This window comes from Crassostrea angulata, chromosome 9, assembly GCF_025612915.1.
Source record: "Crassostrea angulata isolate pt1a10 chromosome 9, ASM2561291v2, whole genome shotgun sequence".
NCBI classification, from domain to species: Eukaryota; Metazoa; Mollusca; class Bivalvia; order Ostreida; family Ostreidae; genus Magallana; species Magallana angulata.
Window position 1 is genome coordinate 16,761,747 of NC_069119.1, and position 16,904 is coordinate 16,778,650.

At 30.6% G+C, this 16,904-nt stretch overlaps 1 protein-coding gene across 2 annotated transcripts in view; it reads right to left on the reverse strand.

The window, feature by feature from the left end:
* Nucleotides 1-773: 773 nt before the first annotated feature.
* Nucleotides 774-16,904, reverse strand: part of LOC128162077 (uncharacterized) — a 33,040-nt gene continuing 16,909 nt past the window's right edge. The window contains exons 5-7 of one of the 2 annotated variants that reach the window (XM_052825268.1): nucleotides 15,658-15,678; nucleotides 2,120-2,146; nucleotides 774-1,878 (exon numbers count right to left, since the gene is read on the reverse strand). In XM_052825268.1, coding sequence (XP_052681228.1) covers nucleotides 857-1,878; nucleotides 2,120-2,146; nucleotides 15,658-15,678 — 1,070 coding nt within the window. In that variant the 3' untranslated portion in view covers nucleotides 774-856. Of the gene's footprint in view, nucleotides 1,879-2,119; nucleotides 2,147-5,856; nucleotides 8,376-15,657; nucleotides 15,679-16,904 lie in introns of those variants that run through there. The other variant, XM_052825267.1, reaches the window with a different exon arrangement.

Here is a 16,904-nt window from a genome sequence, read left to right on the forward strand (position 1 = left end):
GACATATACACAAGGATAGTTTTACATTCTATTGAATTGAGGATTTAGGAAATTTTGCTTTTAATTACGTACAAACGTTAATAGACAAAGCAGCCAGAGCATAGCTTTTAGATGTTCAGTATGTTTTAAATTGTGGAAATACATGTAAAGTTACTAGTATACATCAAAAGTAGATTTATTTTCAAATGTCTATTAAAAAGCTCAAGTTTTTTTTCACAGCGGGTTTGGACGAATATTTCTTTATCCCTGTTCTGTGAATAAGTTAATTCTCTCTCTCTCTCTCTCTCTCTCTCTCTCTCTCTCTCTCTCTCTCTCTCTCTCTCTCTCTCTCTCTTTAATGAACGAACCAAGTAGCAAACGAGCAACATGAAAATGTTATTATGCAAAGAGAATTGCAGAACATGTACAACAATGCTTGTATTTGTGTGTATTCATTAAGTTTCTCGGTTACTTTGGGATTTTGGCTCATGTCTCCTAGTTTTAGCATACTCGTACTTTTGCAAATATAACTTTAAAAACTCGAAACTGATTTGAAAACGAAAAAATATGGAAATGAAGAAAAGAATGTTGATGAAAAGAGTAAAAAAATCATTGTTGTTACGTGTTTTGTAAATAAGCCTTCTGTCCCTTATGCTATCGCTGATCCAAAGGCCCATATTTAAAATGCATAATAGGGAGTACAAAATGTGCGCGCCCTGATTAAAAATCCATTTTACAAATTTATTTACGTTAGGACAATTTTCACATGTTCTATCATAATATATGTAGTTTGCTAATATGAAAAATATTTGAAATAAAGCTATGATAAAATCAACAATGTTATCTACCAATACGTAGTCTTCTGTTTGAATATCTTTTAAGTCTCGGATACAAATGCAACATAATACGTGGTATAAACTATTACAAAAAATGTCATAATCAATATGACTACCCAAACATTACAAAGACGTTTGTGTATATTTATCGGTTTTCTACAAGCTTCACACGAAGAACATATCCTTTTTAGTTTACAAAAAAAGCAAACACAGATCACAAAAACTTGTATCAAAATTATTAATTTTACAGTAAATTGCGCTGTGATATATGGTACTAAATCTGCAGATGATTCGCCTATCGAAAGTTCAGTAAAAGTAAAAGCAAATAACCCAAAAGACATCAACAGAAATCCTGTTTGAGTGTATTTTTTACATAGTTTCGTACATACGTTATCTTTAGCAGGATCATCGGTTGAGCTTAGATTCTTTAATTGCAAGTATGAATATGGAAGGATATCAGCTGTTCTTCGACAAAGCAAACTGGTTGTCAGTAAGGAGAATCCTATAATAGCAGACGAAAGTAAAGGGTCGATTTTCTCTAAAGAATCAATTACTCTACTTGTTGCATTTTGTATTGGTAAAGTACTATTTAATTGTATATTGAAAAGAAAATCTGTCGAAAGTGCATCGAGCCAGGTACATGTGTTAAACAAAATAAGCACTACCGATAAACATGTTTCGGAACATTTGATTTTGTCATTTCTTTCGCGAAACCAAGCAAAATAGATGATGATAAAAAGTATATGGAGTAAAGATATAAAATAATTGGCTAAACCCAGGCTTTTGTTTTGACTAGTCACAAAATATTTCCAAACGTATAATCCACAATGTAATAAATAGCATACTCCAAAAATAAACAATGACATAAGTTTGATCCTTAAGAAAGTCTTTTCTTGGCCAGCAATGCAATCTTTATTCCATTCATTTTTCGCACGAACAACCATGAGGCTGAAAACAGATATAATTCCGGCGATATGCAGTAACATTGGAATAGTTAGCGCAACATTTTCCTTTTCTTCGAAATTCATCTTTGCTGTAGCAAACACCGAAAATGTAATGGACGCTGTTGAAAAAACACAAATAATTTTTTAAAAAATGATTAAACGTTGTCATTTTTAAGTTCTCTACACCAACGCATGACTATGTCCATTTATTGTTTAATTTCATATGCAATGAATATGTTTCTTTACATTTTGATTAATATAGATGTTAGTTAAATATTCAAATTATCTTGATCATTTTCTTATTTCTTTTCTATCCAAACTTTATTTAGATCTAATCGTTTAAAAGGTAAATACATTTACCTATCAATGCTGCACATGCAAACAGGACTGAAAAAATAAAATAAATAAAATCATTTCAATTTCTATTCCACTTTGTAAAAATTTGTATGCATTAACCTTATAATTGCGAATATTTCTCAATGCAAATCAAATTGAATTGAAATTTTAGCCAATCATTCAAAATGCATAAATCATTTTGTATATACAGAATGAAAAAAAAAATGACCGAAGTCGGGTACAAGTCCATATAGATTTAATGTGCTTGGTATCTTGCAGATCATCAATGTATTCTAAACATGGGCCATTATGATTAATAAATCAATCTCATATAGTATGATAAATAAGGTTGTGATTTTTTTTAAACAAGTATATTCTGCCTTTCGCTGAAATTTTAAGGAAACATAGCCGTCAAAAGTTTGCCCATCACAGCGAGAGTACAGACAATTTGTCACCATACTTTGACAGAATAACATTATATAATTCAGTTCACCATCAGTTAGTTATAAAATTAAAGAGAAAATACAAAATGAGCCAATTAATGTAAAAAAAAAAAAAAAGGTTTACAAAATATCTTTTTTATGTTTTGTGTACTCTATTGCGTAAAGCGAAAAGTATCGGGTACCACGACAAACCTTGTTCACTTCAGGTATCTAACACTAATTTTAATTAATGCCGCCTACTATTTCAGTAACATAAAGATCACGAAATGGGTCTTTAAAAGTAAAATTCCTTCAATAATTGACTCAAGTATTCCAGTCTAAAATAATTACATCTCTACTGGTTTCGAGAAGTTGAGAGTCTGGATTCATCCATTATATAATTTTCTGATGTTCCATTGGGTTTAAAGTATAAATATTGTACATGTTATATCAATGCAGTTTTTATTTTTCCATGCCGAAGCAACTGAAGTATTGCAAAAATCAATTATTTTGCTTTTTTTGTTTTTAATTTAAAGGTTTTTGTGAAATGAAATGTTATTTGGATTTCAAAAAATGGTATTGTTTGTCAAATTAAAACTCATTAGTTAGATGAAAAATAATTGTGTGCTTTTGTCGGTTAGTCTCTTCGGTTTCAAACATACGAAAATAGCGTATGAACTTTTATTTAAATATATCTTTATTAAATCATTTCCTAAGGTCTGTGTACGTTTTTCGTGGTAAAGTGCCGGGGTCAATGCTTATGTATCTTATCTATTTTTCTGCTTGTTACAAAAATCTAAATGTACTAGTAGGTATAGTAATAATCACATAAATTAAGCATTTAATAAGGTTTCGTTTTAAAAAAAATAATCTACACTTAGATTTGATTAAAATTCGCTTTATTACAAATATGTAGATGTATATATACAACACGTTGTAAAGCTTGAAAAAAATTCAATATATAATTTTATATTTGTTAAAGTTAGACTTCCTTTTTTATTTTACAAAACTAGTTAAAATATAACCTCAACATACACAGATTTCATGATATTACAAGTAATATGCATTATATTCAACTTCATATCTCGTACATGCATATTTAATCATAAAACATAGTTACATAAACTACAATAACTCGTGTAACATTGTTTAGATTGCTTTATTATAAAACCAGCTATTATTTTTTTCCTTTTCTTCCATTCAAATCATTACAACATCATTAAAAACCCGTTTAAATACTTTCTCATTTAACTTTCAGTTTTGTCCAAAACTTGTACTTCTGTGCCTTTATACATATATGAAGGAAACGTGAAATATATTTATCTTCATAATGTCATTACTTCTTAAAACTATAGCTTTCATTCTCTTGGTTTTTTTAATCAAGACTTCCGCATTTTGAAAGTTTGAGACTTGTTAAAACCATAACAATAACCAATTCAAATTCCATTAGAAAAATATTTTCCCATTCAATTTTCAGTAAAATTGCAACTCTTTTTATATCCCTACGTCTTTAAAGGTTTGGTGGGATTTATGAGGGATTTTTTTTTACAATTCTCTTTAGTTTCATGTATCAGTAACCGTCTACAGAGCTTCAATTTTCATTATTTACACTCAGTGCATTTGCATAGAAAATTGTGTGAAGTTCATTTTCAATAACACACATGCTTACGTGTTAGTAAGTGTTAGTAAGTAAGTAAACGTCATCACACTTTTTGAATAGATGTATTATTGTAAGATTAAATGAAACGTTCAAACTTGAACCAATTTGATATGTACTTATAAAAAATGAAATTTAAATCATATTAATTCTCGAATAAAAGGATTGTTTTTGAAAAAGTTTCTGGCAGTATATTTTTGCCGCTGGAGCGAGCCAACCAACATGTTTTATGGTTTTTCCTTTTAGCATCCTTATCTTTGACAAGTATCTTAAATAATGACTTTAAAGTGACGATACTCAAATGATTCATAGAAAAAAACATCAGTATAGATATAAGCATTGAATGATTATTTTTGGATATCGTCTGTCCAATGTTACACCAGGCCGGGCAGAGAAATTTTCATACTGTGCGTTAGCGAAGTATTCAATACGCGGTATGACAATTTATCTGCATGGTCTGTTGTGTTATAGGACCGATTATTCAATGATTAAAAGAAATCTTTCCTCACTTAATTAAAAATACTTGGAAGACTATTATTTGAGAAACAAATGTTTAAGTACAATTCATGAAATTTTAAATTTCAAAGTAACTAAAGAGAAGGGATTTTAGGAATGAATCAAAACAATTTTGAACAAAAAAACCAAAAACAGGTTCAACTAAAATACCAAATAGCCTGTACATGTACATACATCTAATACTGTTTCAGCTGAAAATAACGTTGGTGATTGCCCTAAACATCACTGCTAAGACTGTATGTGATAGTATCTTCATTTATAAGGTGTAATACTATCCCATTTTTGCGAAGTAAACTATCTTAACTTTTTGGTAGGTAGGGGTTTGAATATTTTTGGCATATCTTTCTAGAAATGATGATTCAAGAATGTAATGTAATTCAACTTGGGCAATTAATCTCGCATTATTCATCAATTTCCATAAAAACACTCAAAAATAGAGGCATAAAAAATTAACGGCTTTTAAAAATTTTATATCCAGGAAGAAAAAACCCACAAGACTATATTTCACGTTATGTTTAATTTGTTATTCTCTATACTGAACAAGTCAATTTACGCCATAGTAAAAAAAATAATTATAATATTAGAATTTTTCTGTGGAGAAGAGAGTTTGTTATGGCTATAAATCTCACCTTTTTGATTAACGTGTGAAACATTTTTACGTTCAAAATACTTTCCAGCGGAAATTAACTCCCAGATAAAGTGCTTGGTCCGGCTTCGTTTATTGTTTAACAAATATTCTTGTTGTTAATTGTTTTGGCAAAGTTCCACACAAAGAGATGAAATGGCATGTAAAGCCATACTTGAAGATATTTAATTTGTAATTATGAAGCACAAACTTTGATGAATGACAGAACTGAAACTCCAGAAAAAAGGACATTTTTAACACAAACTCATTTTAAATTGTGATCTTGATAATATGGATGCATTTTCATGGCAACACGATGTATAGTGTTGCAAAACAAGATATTGTAAGGTTTCTTCGACCGACAATCAAGCAACACAAGAGGTCCATGGGCCACATCGCACGCCTGAACTATTGTACCTTGTAACGTTCTATTTCGTAGTATATGCACATGTTTTTTCTCTTTTAAACTTGAAACCCATTCTGGGGCCCCAGTATTGTTCCGTGGATTTGGTTGTCTTTAAGAAGTAAAAGTCCAGTGGTCACGCCTTTATTGATTACATTATTGTACATGTAAGATACTCGCATAGTAATCTCACAAATTAAAGCATTGTAGTTCTTGAGAAGAAAATTTTTAAACATTGCTTTATATATGTTTAATTATGAGCCCAACCTTAGGCCCAACTTTTTTTTACTATATAAACAAGCTTTGGTGAAATTATTGGCATTTCTTGTGCGGTGGCTCTTGAGAAGAAGATTCAAACATTTCTCCTACGTATTTCTATGCTAAAATTTGAACCCCACCTGGGGCCCCAGTTTTAGTCTAAGGGTCACGAATTTTACAATTTAGAATATTCACTATAGAAACAAGCTTATTTATAAATATATTGGTATTTCTATGTTAAACTTTGAACCCCGCCTGGGACCTCAGCTTTGATCCGAGAGTCACAATTTTTATAAATTAATATGTTCACTATAAAAAATAAGCTTTGTTGTAAATATTGGCATTTCTGGTGCAGTGGTTCTTGAGAAGAACATTTTAAAACATTTCTCCTACGTATTTCCATGTTAAAATTTGAACCCCGCCTGGGGCCCCAGTTTTGTACTGAGGGTCACGAATTTTACAATTTAAAATTTTCACTTTAAAACAAAGCTTTGGTGTAAAAAATTGGCATTTCTAATCTTGTGGTTCTTAAGAAAAAGATTTTTAAATACACACATCCTATACTAACTTTTTTGCAATTAACTCCCTTTTAAAAAGAGTTACGTCCTTTATTTTAACATTTAGCATTCCCTTTTCAGTTTCCATAACGATGCTTTGTACCAAGTTTGGATAAATATGGTCAAATGGTTTTAGAGGAGATGTAAAAAATGTGATAAGTTTACAGACGAACGGACGGATCGAACGCCAAACAACAGGTGATCAGAAAATCACCTTTGGTTCAGGTGAGCTAAAATGTCGTCTTGTGTAAAAATCAAGATTGTGCTGTGACGAATGCCGGTAATCCAAATTTGTCCGTAAAATTAATTCAATGAATGCGTTATGTTGTTGTTATACAGTAAAACCCACATCTTGGCCATTGTTACACAGTTAAGCATTATCTTGCCTATTGTTAATCATTGTAACATGCTTCCAGTAATATTCTAAAAAATCAAAAGCAGTATGAAAACGAAAAAAGATTGTTAAAGGAAGAATAATTTTGTTAATGACAGACCAAACTTTTACTCTAAACGCCTTGTAAATTGTGATGCTAAATACAGGGAGTCTCAATTCCCCAATGCTGTCACTGACCCATAACCCTAAATTAAGTATCCCTAACAGGCAACATGCGTAATACACAACATTTTTGTGTAACCAATATGTACACTTTTGACATCTTGATTCACCAGAAAGCTTTTTATTATCCTTTGGCATATGTAGTCCTATTATAAATACTGTTTGCAATAGTGCTAATAGAATACCAATGATGCTCTCTATCAAAGAAAAGATTAGCGGACAATTATAGGGTTTGTTATTCTTTGATTCTAAAGCAAAACAGTACAAAATGTGATAAACAACGTTGCCAAAACAGGCAATCAATAAAACAAATGTCGAAACGTTAAAATGGAAAGTAAAACCTGGAAATTCGACAAAAACACATATCATTATTAATAAAAGCATTATGCATTTCATTCCAAATTGATAATAAACATAAATCTCAAAATCATCCGGATAATCGGGTAAATCTGTGGATTCGTCATCAGTTAGCACCACTACTAAGGTGAAAGCAAACAAAGTTAAAGCAACCAGAGAGAAAATTATTTGAAAGAAGCTTTCCAAATGAACTTGACAGATTTTCTTTTTAATTTTTAATATTTTGTTTTCATCTGATTGTTGATGCTTTCCCATTGTAAACAGCAGGTCAATTGAAATCAACGAAAATTCAATCAAAGCAGGAGACAAAAACGAATCGGTGATTTTAATAGCATCCTCCGCTCTGTTTGAAGAATTCGTCATATTAGTTATTTTTGTCGAATCAGTATCGTTCATACTATCATCATTGAAAACTTTTCCCGATTCTGAGAAAATTGCATCTAGCCAAATACATGCATTTGTTACCATAATAAAGAGTGACGCAAAATTTTCACAAAACGTATTGTCATTTTTTCTTTCATAAAACAAGGCGAAATGAACAAACAGATGAAATGTGTAAATGATACTTAGTATATTGTACGCTAAACCGATGTCATTGTTTCCAGGACATTTGTTTTCAAAAGTGTGTTTCCATGCATACAATCCACAATGAAATAAATAGCCTACTCCAAATATATACATAAAAACAAGTTTTATTTTCAGAAAAGTAATTCCTGATGATGTGTGAATTGATTTAGCACATTTCTTGAAACGTAAAATTATAAGGATAGAAACGGAAATAATTCCAACAGCACTAACTATAACCAAAAGCCAATAGATTAATTTATCAGAATAGCAGTCCTCGTAAAGCAACTTTGCCCAATGGATCGCCATTATTGATACCACTATGGCGAGTACAACTACGCCAAACACAACCAATTGTGTTGATCCTGAAATGGAAATGTTTATGCATTAAAATGATGCTTAAACTATAATTGACTAGTCAAGTTGTGAAAATGTCATTTGTTCTTACTTATCTAGTTCTTTTTTTGAAAATCAATTTTGTTAAATTACCATTTTCTACTTTTCAGACAATTAATTATCAAATTTAAATGCGAATATATTTACGTCGTTAAAGTAGCTGAAGAACTAATAAATCTGTCTATTTTCAAGGTATTTATAAATAAGTTTCCTTGAAAAACAATGCTTTAGCATACATTACATCGAATTCATCAATCATTTTCAAGAACTAAGTCTTATCAGCAGCGATGATTTGTGCTGAGGTCCAAACACTGTTTCACTTTCGGTTTGTCTGAGTAACTGCAGAGGAGAGTTGATCAAAATCAACTCCCAAAAATTAAGATCTGGCTTCACAAGTACATTACACTGATTTTGCAAAACTTTTCGACAATAGGTTTAAAACAAGTTATAGGGGTTTTTCTATGGATACATTTATTGTGCTGTTTTGTGCAGCCTTCACCAAAGATAACAGGAAGTTTAAAACTCTCGTTCATGCAGAAAATCCAGAACAGGAGTATATTTTGATAGGTAGTGAAACATTTTATTTTCAGGATAAATGATTAAAAATATTTACAACCAAACATTCTACCAAATGTGGAAAGGAAACAATTTTTCACACGTTTTTAAGAATTATCTCCTAAAGTATTTTGATTTTAGTAGAGAAATCGTTCATCTTTTAGGAACAATTTAAAATGTTTAATGATTTCCACATAATTAAGGTATTGTTTTTAAGAAAATTACTATTTAGAGCGAGTACAATTTTCTACATTGTGTTTTTCTCTGATATTTCAACATGTTCATGTGTTTTCATTATTTTTTTTTAGCTTTATAGACCTCCACCAGCTAATTCCCTGCAAAGGATTGAGCTTTACTACCGTGTGCATGTTGCACCATCACATGTCAGAAACTTACCAATGTGTAGTTTACTATGTGTCATGTACCTACATTTCGTGTTATTTTACCTCAAGTCTGTAACTTGCAAATTCAGTGTATAAAGTGAACACAATAGGCATAGCAGCATGTTTACTTCTGGTTCTCTTATACTCACATTAGTTGCCTATATATAACATATCAATGTCAACAAGAGACATCTCTCTAACTACTGATAATCATTAAAAATCATTTTATGAATTTTTGCAATATTTATAAACCTTCAAGGACAGCCACTCTCAATTTTACAAAAAATTCCCTTGCTACCTTAGATGAAAAAGTATTTTTTTTTAAAATTTCAAATCAATTTTCACCTTATTGTATAATTTCAACTATATTATCAAACCATTCAAATTAACAAACAAAAATTTTAAAAAAATTGTAAAAACAGTATTTATAATTCATAAGTAGAGATGTGTTCCGATGCTTCAATTTCGCAAAAATATCTCTTTTAACAAAACCACATCTGGGCGAATTCAAGATAGGTCTAAACCGTTTGAAGTGTAGATGAGCGAAAAAAACACGGGGCAAAAATAACCTTAAGCTTGTAGACAGTAGCTATATTTTGTAATGCGTTTTTATATCTCTTCTTAAATATACAAGTCAAAATTTCTAACACCCCTCGCAAGTGTTTGTATTGCATTCCGGAGTTGTTTAATGATTGCATTTTAAGAATAAAGAATAACAAGGCATATTCCAAAAAAACTAGATCAAACTTTATTTAAACTTAAAAAGTAAAGGTACTGAACGATATGAAAATCACAATATTATTAGCTCGTGCGATTTCCATTTGCACTTTAAACAGCTCCTCATACAGATCCTACAATTAATTAAAGCTGAACACTGCTCGTAAATAGGCACCGTCACACAGATACCTGCTATATAAACCCTTCGATTTCGTTACACCCGATTGCACACCTGAACCTCGTGGCCGACATGTAGTATTCCTTTCGTGGTCTTTAGATTTTATGCATTTTTTCCTTATCTTATGTTCATTTTCTGTTCGTAAATAATGCATTGACCAATTTATTTGATGTTAGTATTCTCCTGGCTTCAAAAAGTGCGTAAAATTTGATAATTTCATCGCGACCGGGTAACACGGCGAGGCTAAATGTACGTCCACACAGGTGAGACCTCTACAGCGAAGTACTTTAAACTGTTTAGAGGTCTGTCCCTTATATAAGGGTTGTAGGGACAGCAGTGATTAAAGAGAAATATGGCGGACAGTTCCTATTTACGAGCGGTGTTCAGCTTTAAGTCTTGTGGTACGTTATTCTTCTTCGGTTATAGTTTTGCTACAATCAAATGCTGAGGAACTGTCCAACTCTTGGGTTTATCTCTTCATAAGTGCGGTTTCGAGGTTTTTAAATCCTTTCAAGATGGCGGAAAGAGAGGTGGTTGATACTCAAATGTGTCAAAGAATGAACTCGGCGAAGCATATGGGTTTCGTCCTAACGTTAAACATATGTGTCTGAAGAATCTATGATAGTACATATACATGTAGTACTGACGAAAATAATAACGTGGAAGAGAGTGATTCCATTAATACTATTGCTGAGAATTACCCTTTGCAATTTACAACAGGCAAAGGAAATTTTGTCAAAGTGATTGAAGTTTTCATTAAAAGATTCCCATAACTTTTTATTTTAGTACACATTGTAATGCATGTAATAAGTTCGCCTGTCTATTTCATTGCTGGCCACTCAACCACGGTTCTTTAAAATCAATAAGATTTGTCTGGCGTTGAGCTAAGACCACGTAATTGGTGCATGTTTCACTTGAAACCAGTGTCATTTTAACTTGTTTCAAACGCCTAAGTGAACCAAATGATCTTTATTGATATACGTGTAGAAAAATGAATATTAATAGCTTTTCATAGCAGCGTTCACTTTTCCATAATATTGATATGGTGTTAAAAGCCAATTTTGCAATGGGTTCTCAGAATACCCTAATATGTGGGTATTGCCAGAAAAAAAATTGTCTGCACTGTTTACTAGAGAATAAAGACTTTCATGCAAATGCAGATGAGTTCAAAAATGATCTTCAAATTCCAAAAACAAATCCAGTAGGTATGCGAGTGCAATGGCACCCATTTTTTAAAACTTACTTTCCATTTAGTGCTAATCCTTCAAACCACCCAACTGGTTTCAAATAGATATGAAACAATAATCAAACCATAAACCTAAACTCTAACTAGTTTTTGATCAATAAATTTGCCCAATATTTTAAAAGCAGTTAAAGGCTTGGAAGCGATCGAATCGAGTCGTTCTAAAAACACAAACGAAAAGCATTTGAACACGTGCCCCATGCATTTGAAAAATAATGTCATTGTCAAGTTACATGTATAACACTGATTTATTTTTTCACATGAACCGTTGGGTATTTTAAACAGCAGACGGTGATGCCAAAGATTTAAAAACTAAAATTAAAGGGGGATGATCACGATTTTTTTTCTTCAGATTTTAATGTTTACAATGCTTCAGTAAGGCATTGATTATAAGCAACACAATTTTTAGTGTCATTCGTTGAGATATAAGTGAGTTACAGAGCTATCAATTCTTCGGTATGCAAACAAAGTTTTCGTTAACATTTTTAATGTTTAGATTAAAATTCCAGTTACATGTCAAGACCTGAATAGATGTGATAAACGTTAGGAACTGTTTATTTATGCTTATATCGAATGAGAAGATAGGCAAATCAACTTGAAAATATTTTTAAGTGGATATTGAGCTTATTCTAAAAAAACACTGCCCCAGAAATGTCAATAGTTACACTTAAGTTTGTTGATATAGATAAGATTCTAACCACAGACCCCGATCTAATACCGAAGCCCCAAGAGAGGTTTAAATTCACCATAAAAATATATAGGAAAATTTGTTTTAAAATATATCACATGATGCAAACATCATCAGATAATTTAAATACCATGGCCACCAGACAAATAATGGGGCCACAGGAAGGGTTCAAAGTTTAGAGTAGAAGTAAAGAGATAATGTTGAAAGTCCTCTTAAGGAATATGATGCTACGTTTAGTTATATTACTAATATAAAAAAAAGTTATAACACACATTATAAGCAGATTTAAAACTGAACTTTAGGATGAACTTTTGACTTAAGAGAATGATTTTAAAACATATGTACACCAGTTTAGTACAGTGGTATGCAAGCCATATAGAATTTAAGTTTTGCTGTAAGACCTCCATTTTGCATCTAGGTAATGGTATAAATGATATATTGTCAAGATAGTATGTTAGGAAAACAAAAGACGCATTCCATATTAGTCAACTGGTATATATAGATATAGAATCAAAACATGATTTAACAAAGAAAATGATTTTTGATGTGGTTAAGGTAAAATTAGATCCCATGCCAACAGATAAAAAATAGGGTACCCTATTTTGATTCAAAGTCACAACATAAATGTGCAAGATTCAAACTTTTTTTAACCAAATAGCTGTAGATAGGACACAAATACACAAATGAACCCCTGATGAATGCACATGCAATTTTGGGACCAAATATAGCATTATTCGGTCCATGGGTGGGACAGATGTTGGCAACATTTCATATATTTCATATTATATTAACTTAAAATCTTAAATCCAATGCGCTGTTAAGTACATCAAATAGACCGAGTATTATTTTGTAGAAATGAAAATTCTTTGTAAAAATGATATCAAAAAGTAATCTTTAAAATTATATATTTGATAGGAAGAGTTTTCAAAAGTTTTAAAGAATTTGATGTCTAAAATGTGTACTATCAACTTAAGCATGGGCTTATACTTTCATCTTTTCATCTTCTAATATCTTATTGATAACTAGTAGCATACGAAGACTTGTATGAGTTTATAAATGACTAGACTTTGACCTGTGCACGCAGGGGTTGACATTGCATACGATATCCGGCATTTACAAAATAGATACATCGAAACACCGTATATGTATATTGTTGACATTTGCATAACCAAACTTCAAGTCTACAATAATGCTATTAATTTCACTACACTCTGCTGAGTTGAAATAATCTAACTGTGTCTCGGGAAAGGCCTTCACCACAGTTAAAATGCATCCAATATACCCGTAATGTAGCAGACAATTGCAGAATCGCTCCAAAACAATTTTGGAGAAGACAGAGACATAGATAACATTTTATTTATGTCTCAGGAGAAAATTTACTAAAGTTACATTGAATAAAACACTCAAATTGTTCACAACAAACCATTTTGAAGCTGTAAATACCTTTCTTCACAAAGTTTAATTCTATAATTGCAGCATTCAACATATTTCAATAACTTTTTTTTACACACCATGTTGATATTCGAAAGTCACGGGATTTTTTTTTACAGTAAATGCACTGTGTTAGAGTTATCTCCCGTATTTTCTTTGATGAACAGAAAAAATTTCCAATGAAAATTAACTCGCATTTGTTTCCAAGTTTCTCTATGCAAATGTGAAATTGTGAAAACATAAAATAAAGAGCCTCCCGTGGTTTAGTGTGAATGTAATGCGCATGCGCAAGATTGTAAAATCCAAAGAATTCAGATGATTTCCGGATTTTTTAAAAGAAATTTTCGTTGATTATTAATTAACGAAGCTTGATTGAGAAAAAATAAAAACAAATTGGTAATCTTTACGAGGATTGTTCGGAAATTATTGTGACAACTCGAATATTTTCTTTTCTTATTGACGAAATTTGGTGAAAATTGGCAGAGACACCGAAGAAACGCCAACAAATAATAAAACAAAGTAATATTTAAAGAATATTTAATATTTTGTTTAGACGGTAGATAATCAAATCAGTGGTCAGGGTACCCGGCGCAGCCATGAACTCGGAGATTTATCAACTTAAACATCTACTTTATAAGTGTCTGTAGAATTACAGTTAATGATAAAAGAAATCAAATTAGATATGTTCATTTTGCTATTCTTTGCGACTAACTTTTGATTAGTTTCACTGATGTTCGAGTTGAAATACGAATCTGGTACACATATATTTACCAAACAATAGAAACCAGACAACGACTTTACATTGAATTTTGACGTCAAGGCGGCGCATTAAAAACCGTCAAACCAGTGGAAATCTCAGAAGAAGAACTTTTAAGGCCTTGCTTTAAAAAACTTTACGATGACAAGAAAAGGTATAAAGCTTCAGTTCATCATATTTTTTCACCGATTGTTTAACTAGAATTAGGCCAAAGGGATTAATTATCAAGTACTTTTGACACTCTAACTGTTGTAAACCGTTCTAAAATATATATTTTACAAAAATGACAGAAGGAGACATTCACAGTAATTAGACTTTCGGAAAAAATAACTCGATTCATCCCCTACATATAACAAGAATGAGAGTAAATGTAAATGAAAACATGTTGAAATGAAAACAAAAGATGCAAAATAAAAAATAATTCTTATTTCCGTTCGTTTGTAAGGTGTTTAAAACACAGGAGCAATAAGAAGCGTTAAAATGATGTTGCGAAAAGTTTGCGGTTGCGCCGGGTCACTGGACGATGCAATGGACAAGAAACTTTTCACATTGATAATCTCTATCCTGATTAACGTTATGGTGAAATTTCAAGGGTTTATATTTTTTACTAAAAGAATAAGAGAAAATGTCTCAATAATTTCCGAACAACCCTCGTAAGTACCAATAATGTTTAAAATATATAAAACAGAAGACAGTACTCTTCCGATTTATCGGTATTAAAGCTCAAACATTCGAGTCTATTATTTTATTATAGTAGTATAGATGATCAATAAGCGGCTCTTTTCTTAATCATCATAGAAACAAACAATCGATACGCTTTATTGGTTTTGTTTTCTTAATTTTCCAGGTAAAATTTCTTAGTTTGAAATAAAATTTTGTGGTTACTTGTGTCATTTTTTTTATATAAAAATTGATCCTATCACCTTAAACTTAACTAAAATAATCAGCAAAAAAAAAAATATATGATGTAGCTGGTATGTAGGAAAATAGAAATATAATCATTTTTCTTCCTTTAAAAATCTCTTTCAAATTATGATATCCAAGTACTTCCTGTCAGGATTTAATACGCGAAAACGATTTATGTTTAATCATGTTTACTAGTATGTTTACTAGAATGTTTACTAGTATGTTTAATTATATTCGACTTTTTATCATATTGCGTTCTATGAACGTTTCAACATACTTGTGACTAACATTTCAAAATATGGGGTCCATAGAAGGCTTAGAAAATAAAATAAAATATATGGTTGGATTGTATCAGATAAAAATATTATAAATATATAATAAATATTATCTTACCCTCAATCGTGTCCACTTTATCTATAAAAAAAAAAGAACAAGTACAAATATAAGATAAAAAAAAAATTCAAAATCAATTTTAGGAGAATTAAATTGAGTTGATATGTCGACAACATTATTAGAATATTTTTTTTTAAAATCAGATTAAATATTTAATATGTTTTGTATTTAAAATGTTTTATGTTAGCATCATTCTCGTTTTACGTGAAATAAACGCAAGTGACTAATATATTTTAGGTCATGTTTACGGATGAAAAGATAGTTGGCTTTGTAGTTTTTTTAAGATTGAAACAAATTAAAATTACAATTAGCTGGGAGTTTGAAAAATCCCTTATAGGTTCAAGAAAAAGATTTAATATCACTGTCAATAATAATTGACCAATGTCTGGTAGACATTTCTTTTGAAAATACATTTTCTTTATAATACTAGTCTGAGGCAGTAATAAAAAACTACCACAGATAAACAAATACTACTTGTTGCTACCAACATTTCTTGAATAAGGTTTTATCATATAATTCATAAATTTAAATGTTAAAATTATACCCTGATAAAAAAAACGTTTAACGGTTGTTATTTAATCTTGTACAGATTCTTATCAACATTCACACACTGTACAGGTTTGTTTCTTTTAAAATCATTAAGTTAAAGCTTTAATGATTTTTGCTTTTAAGGACAGACATATAAAGTAATAAAACTCTTTTGCTGTGTAACTCCTTGAGTTAAAAAATCCAAATGAAATAAGATGATTAAAATATTGTCCTTTCTGTTATCAAGAAGCCCGCTCTTAAAAATTACGACAAGTAAATACAGTGGTTTTAGAGATATAACTTTTTTAAATACTTAACATGTCAATGCAATTAAAATTGTAAAATCTTAATTTTACATGAAAATTACAATCAATGTCAACATTCAAACGTATAGTATTACTCAAGATGGTTTTACAAATATTAGATGGTTTTATGAAATAATTGTTGTGTAGTTTATTAATCTGATCATATTATCATTTCCATATCGAAACTCATTGTTTTCCCTCTTCTTTTTTTTTAAATGCAAGAAACAAAATAATTAATCAAATTTTTCAAAAACAACAAGATGATTGAACTATTCAAAAACACACATTTGATTCAATTATGAAAAAATCATACGGTAAATAATATCATTTTCAAAAAAAAACAAACTTTTAAAGCTGCTTGGTCCGATTTTATATCAAATTTTATGCACGGTTTTGAACGATGGCTATGCTTAG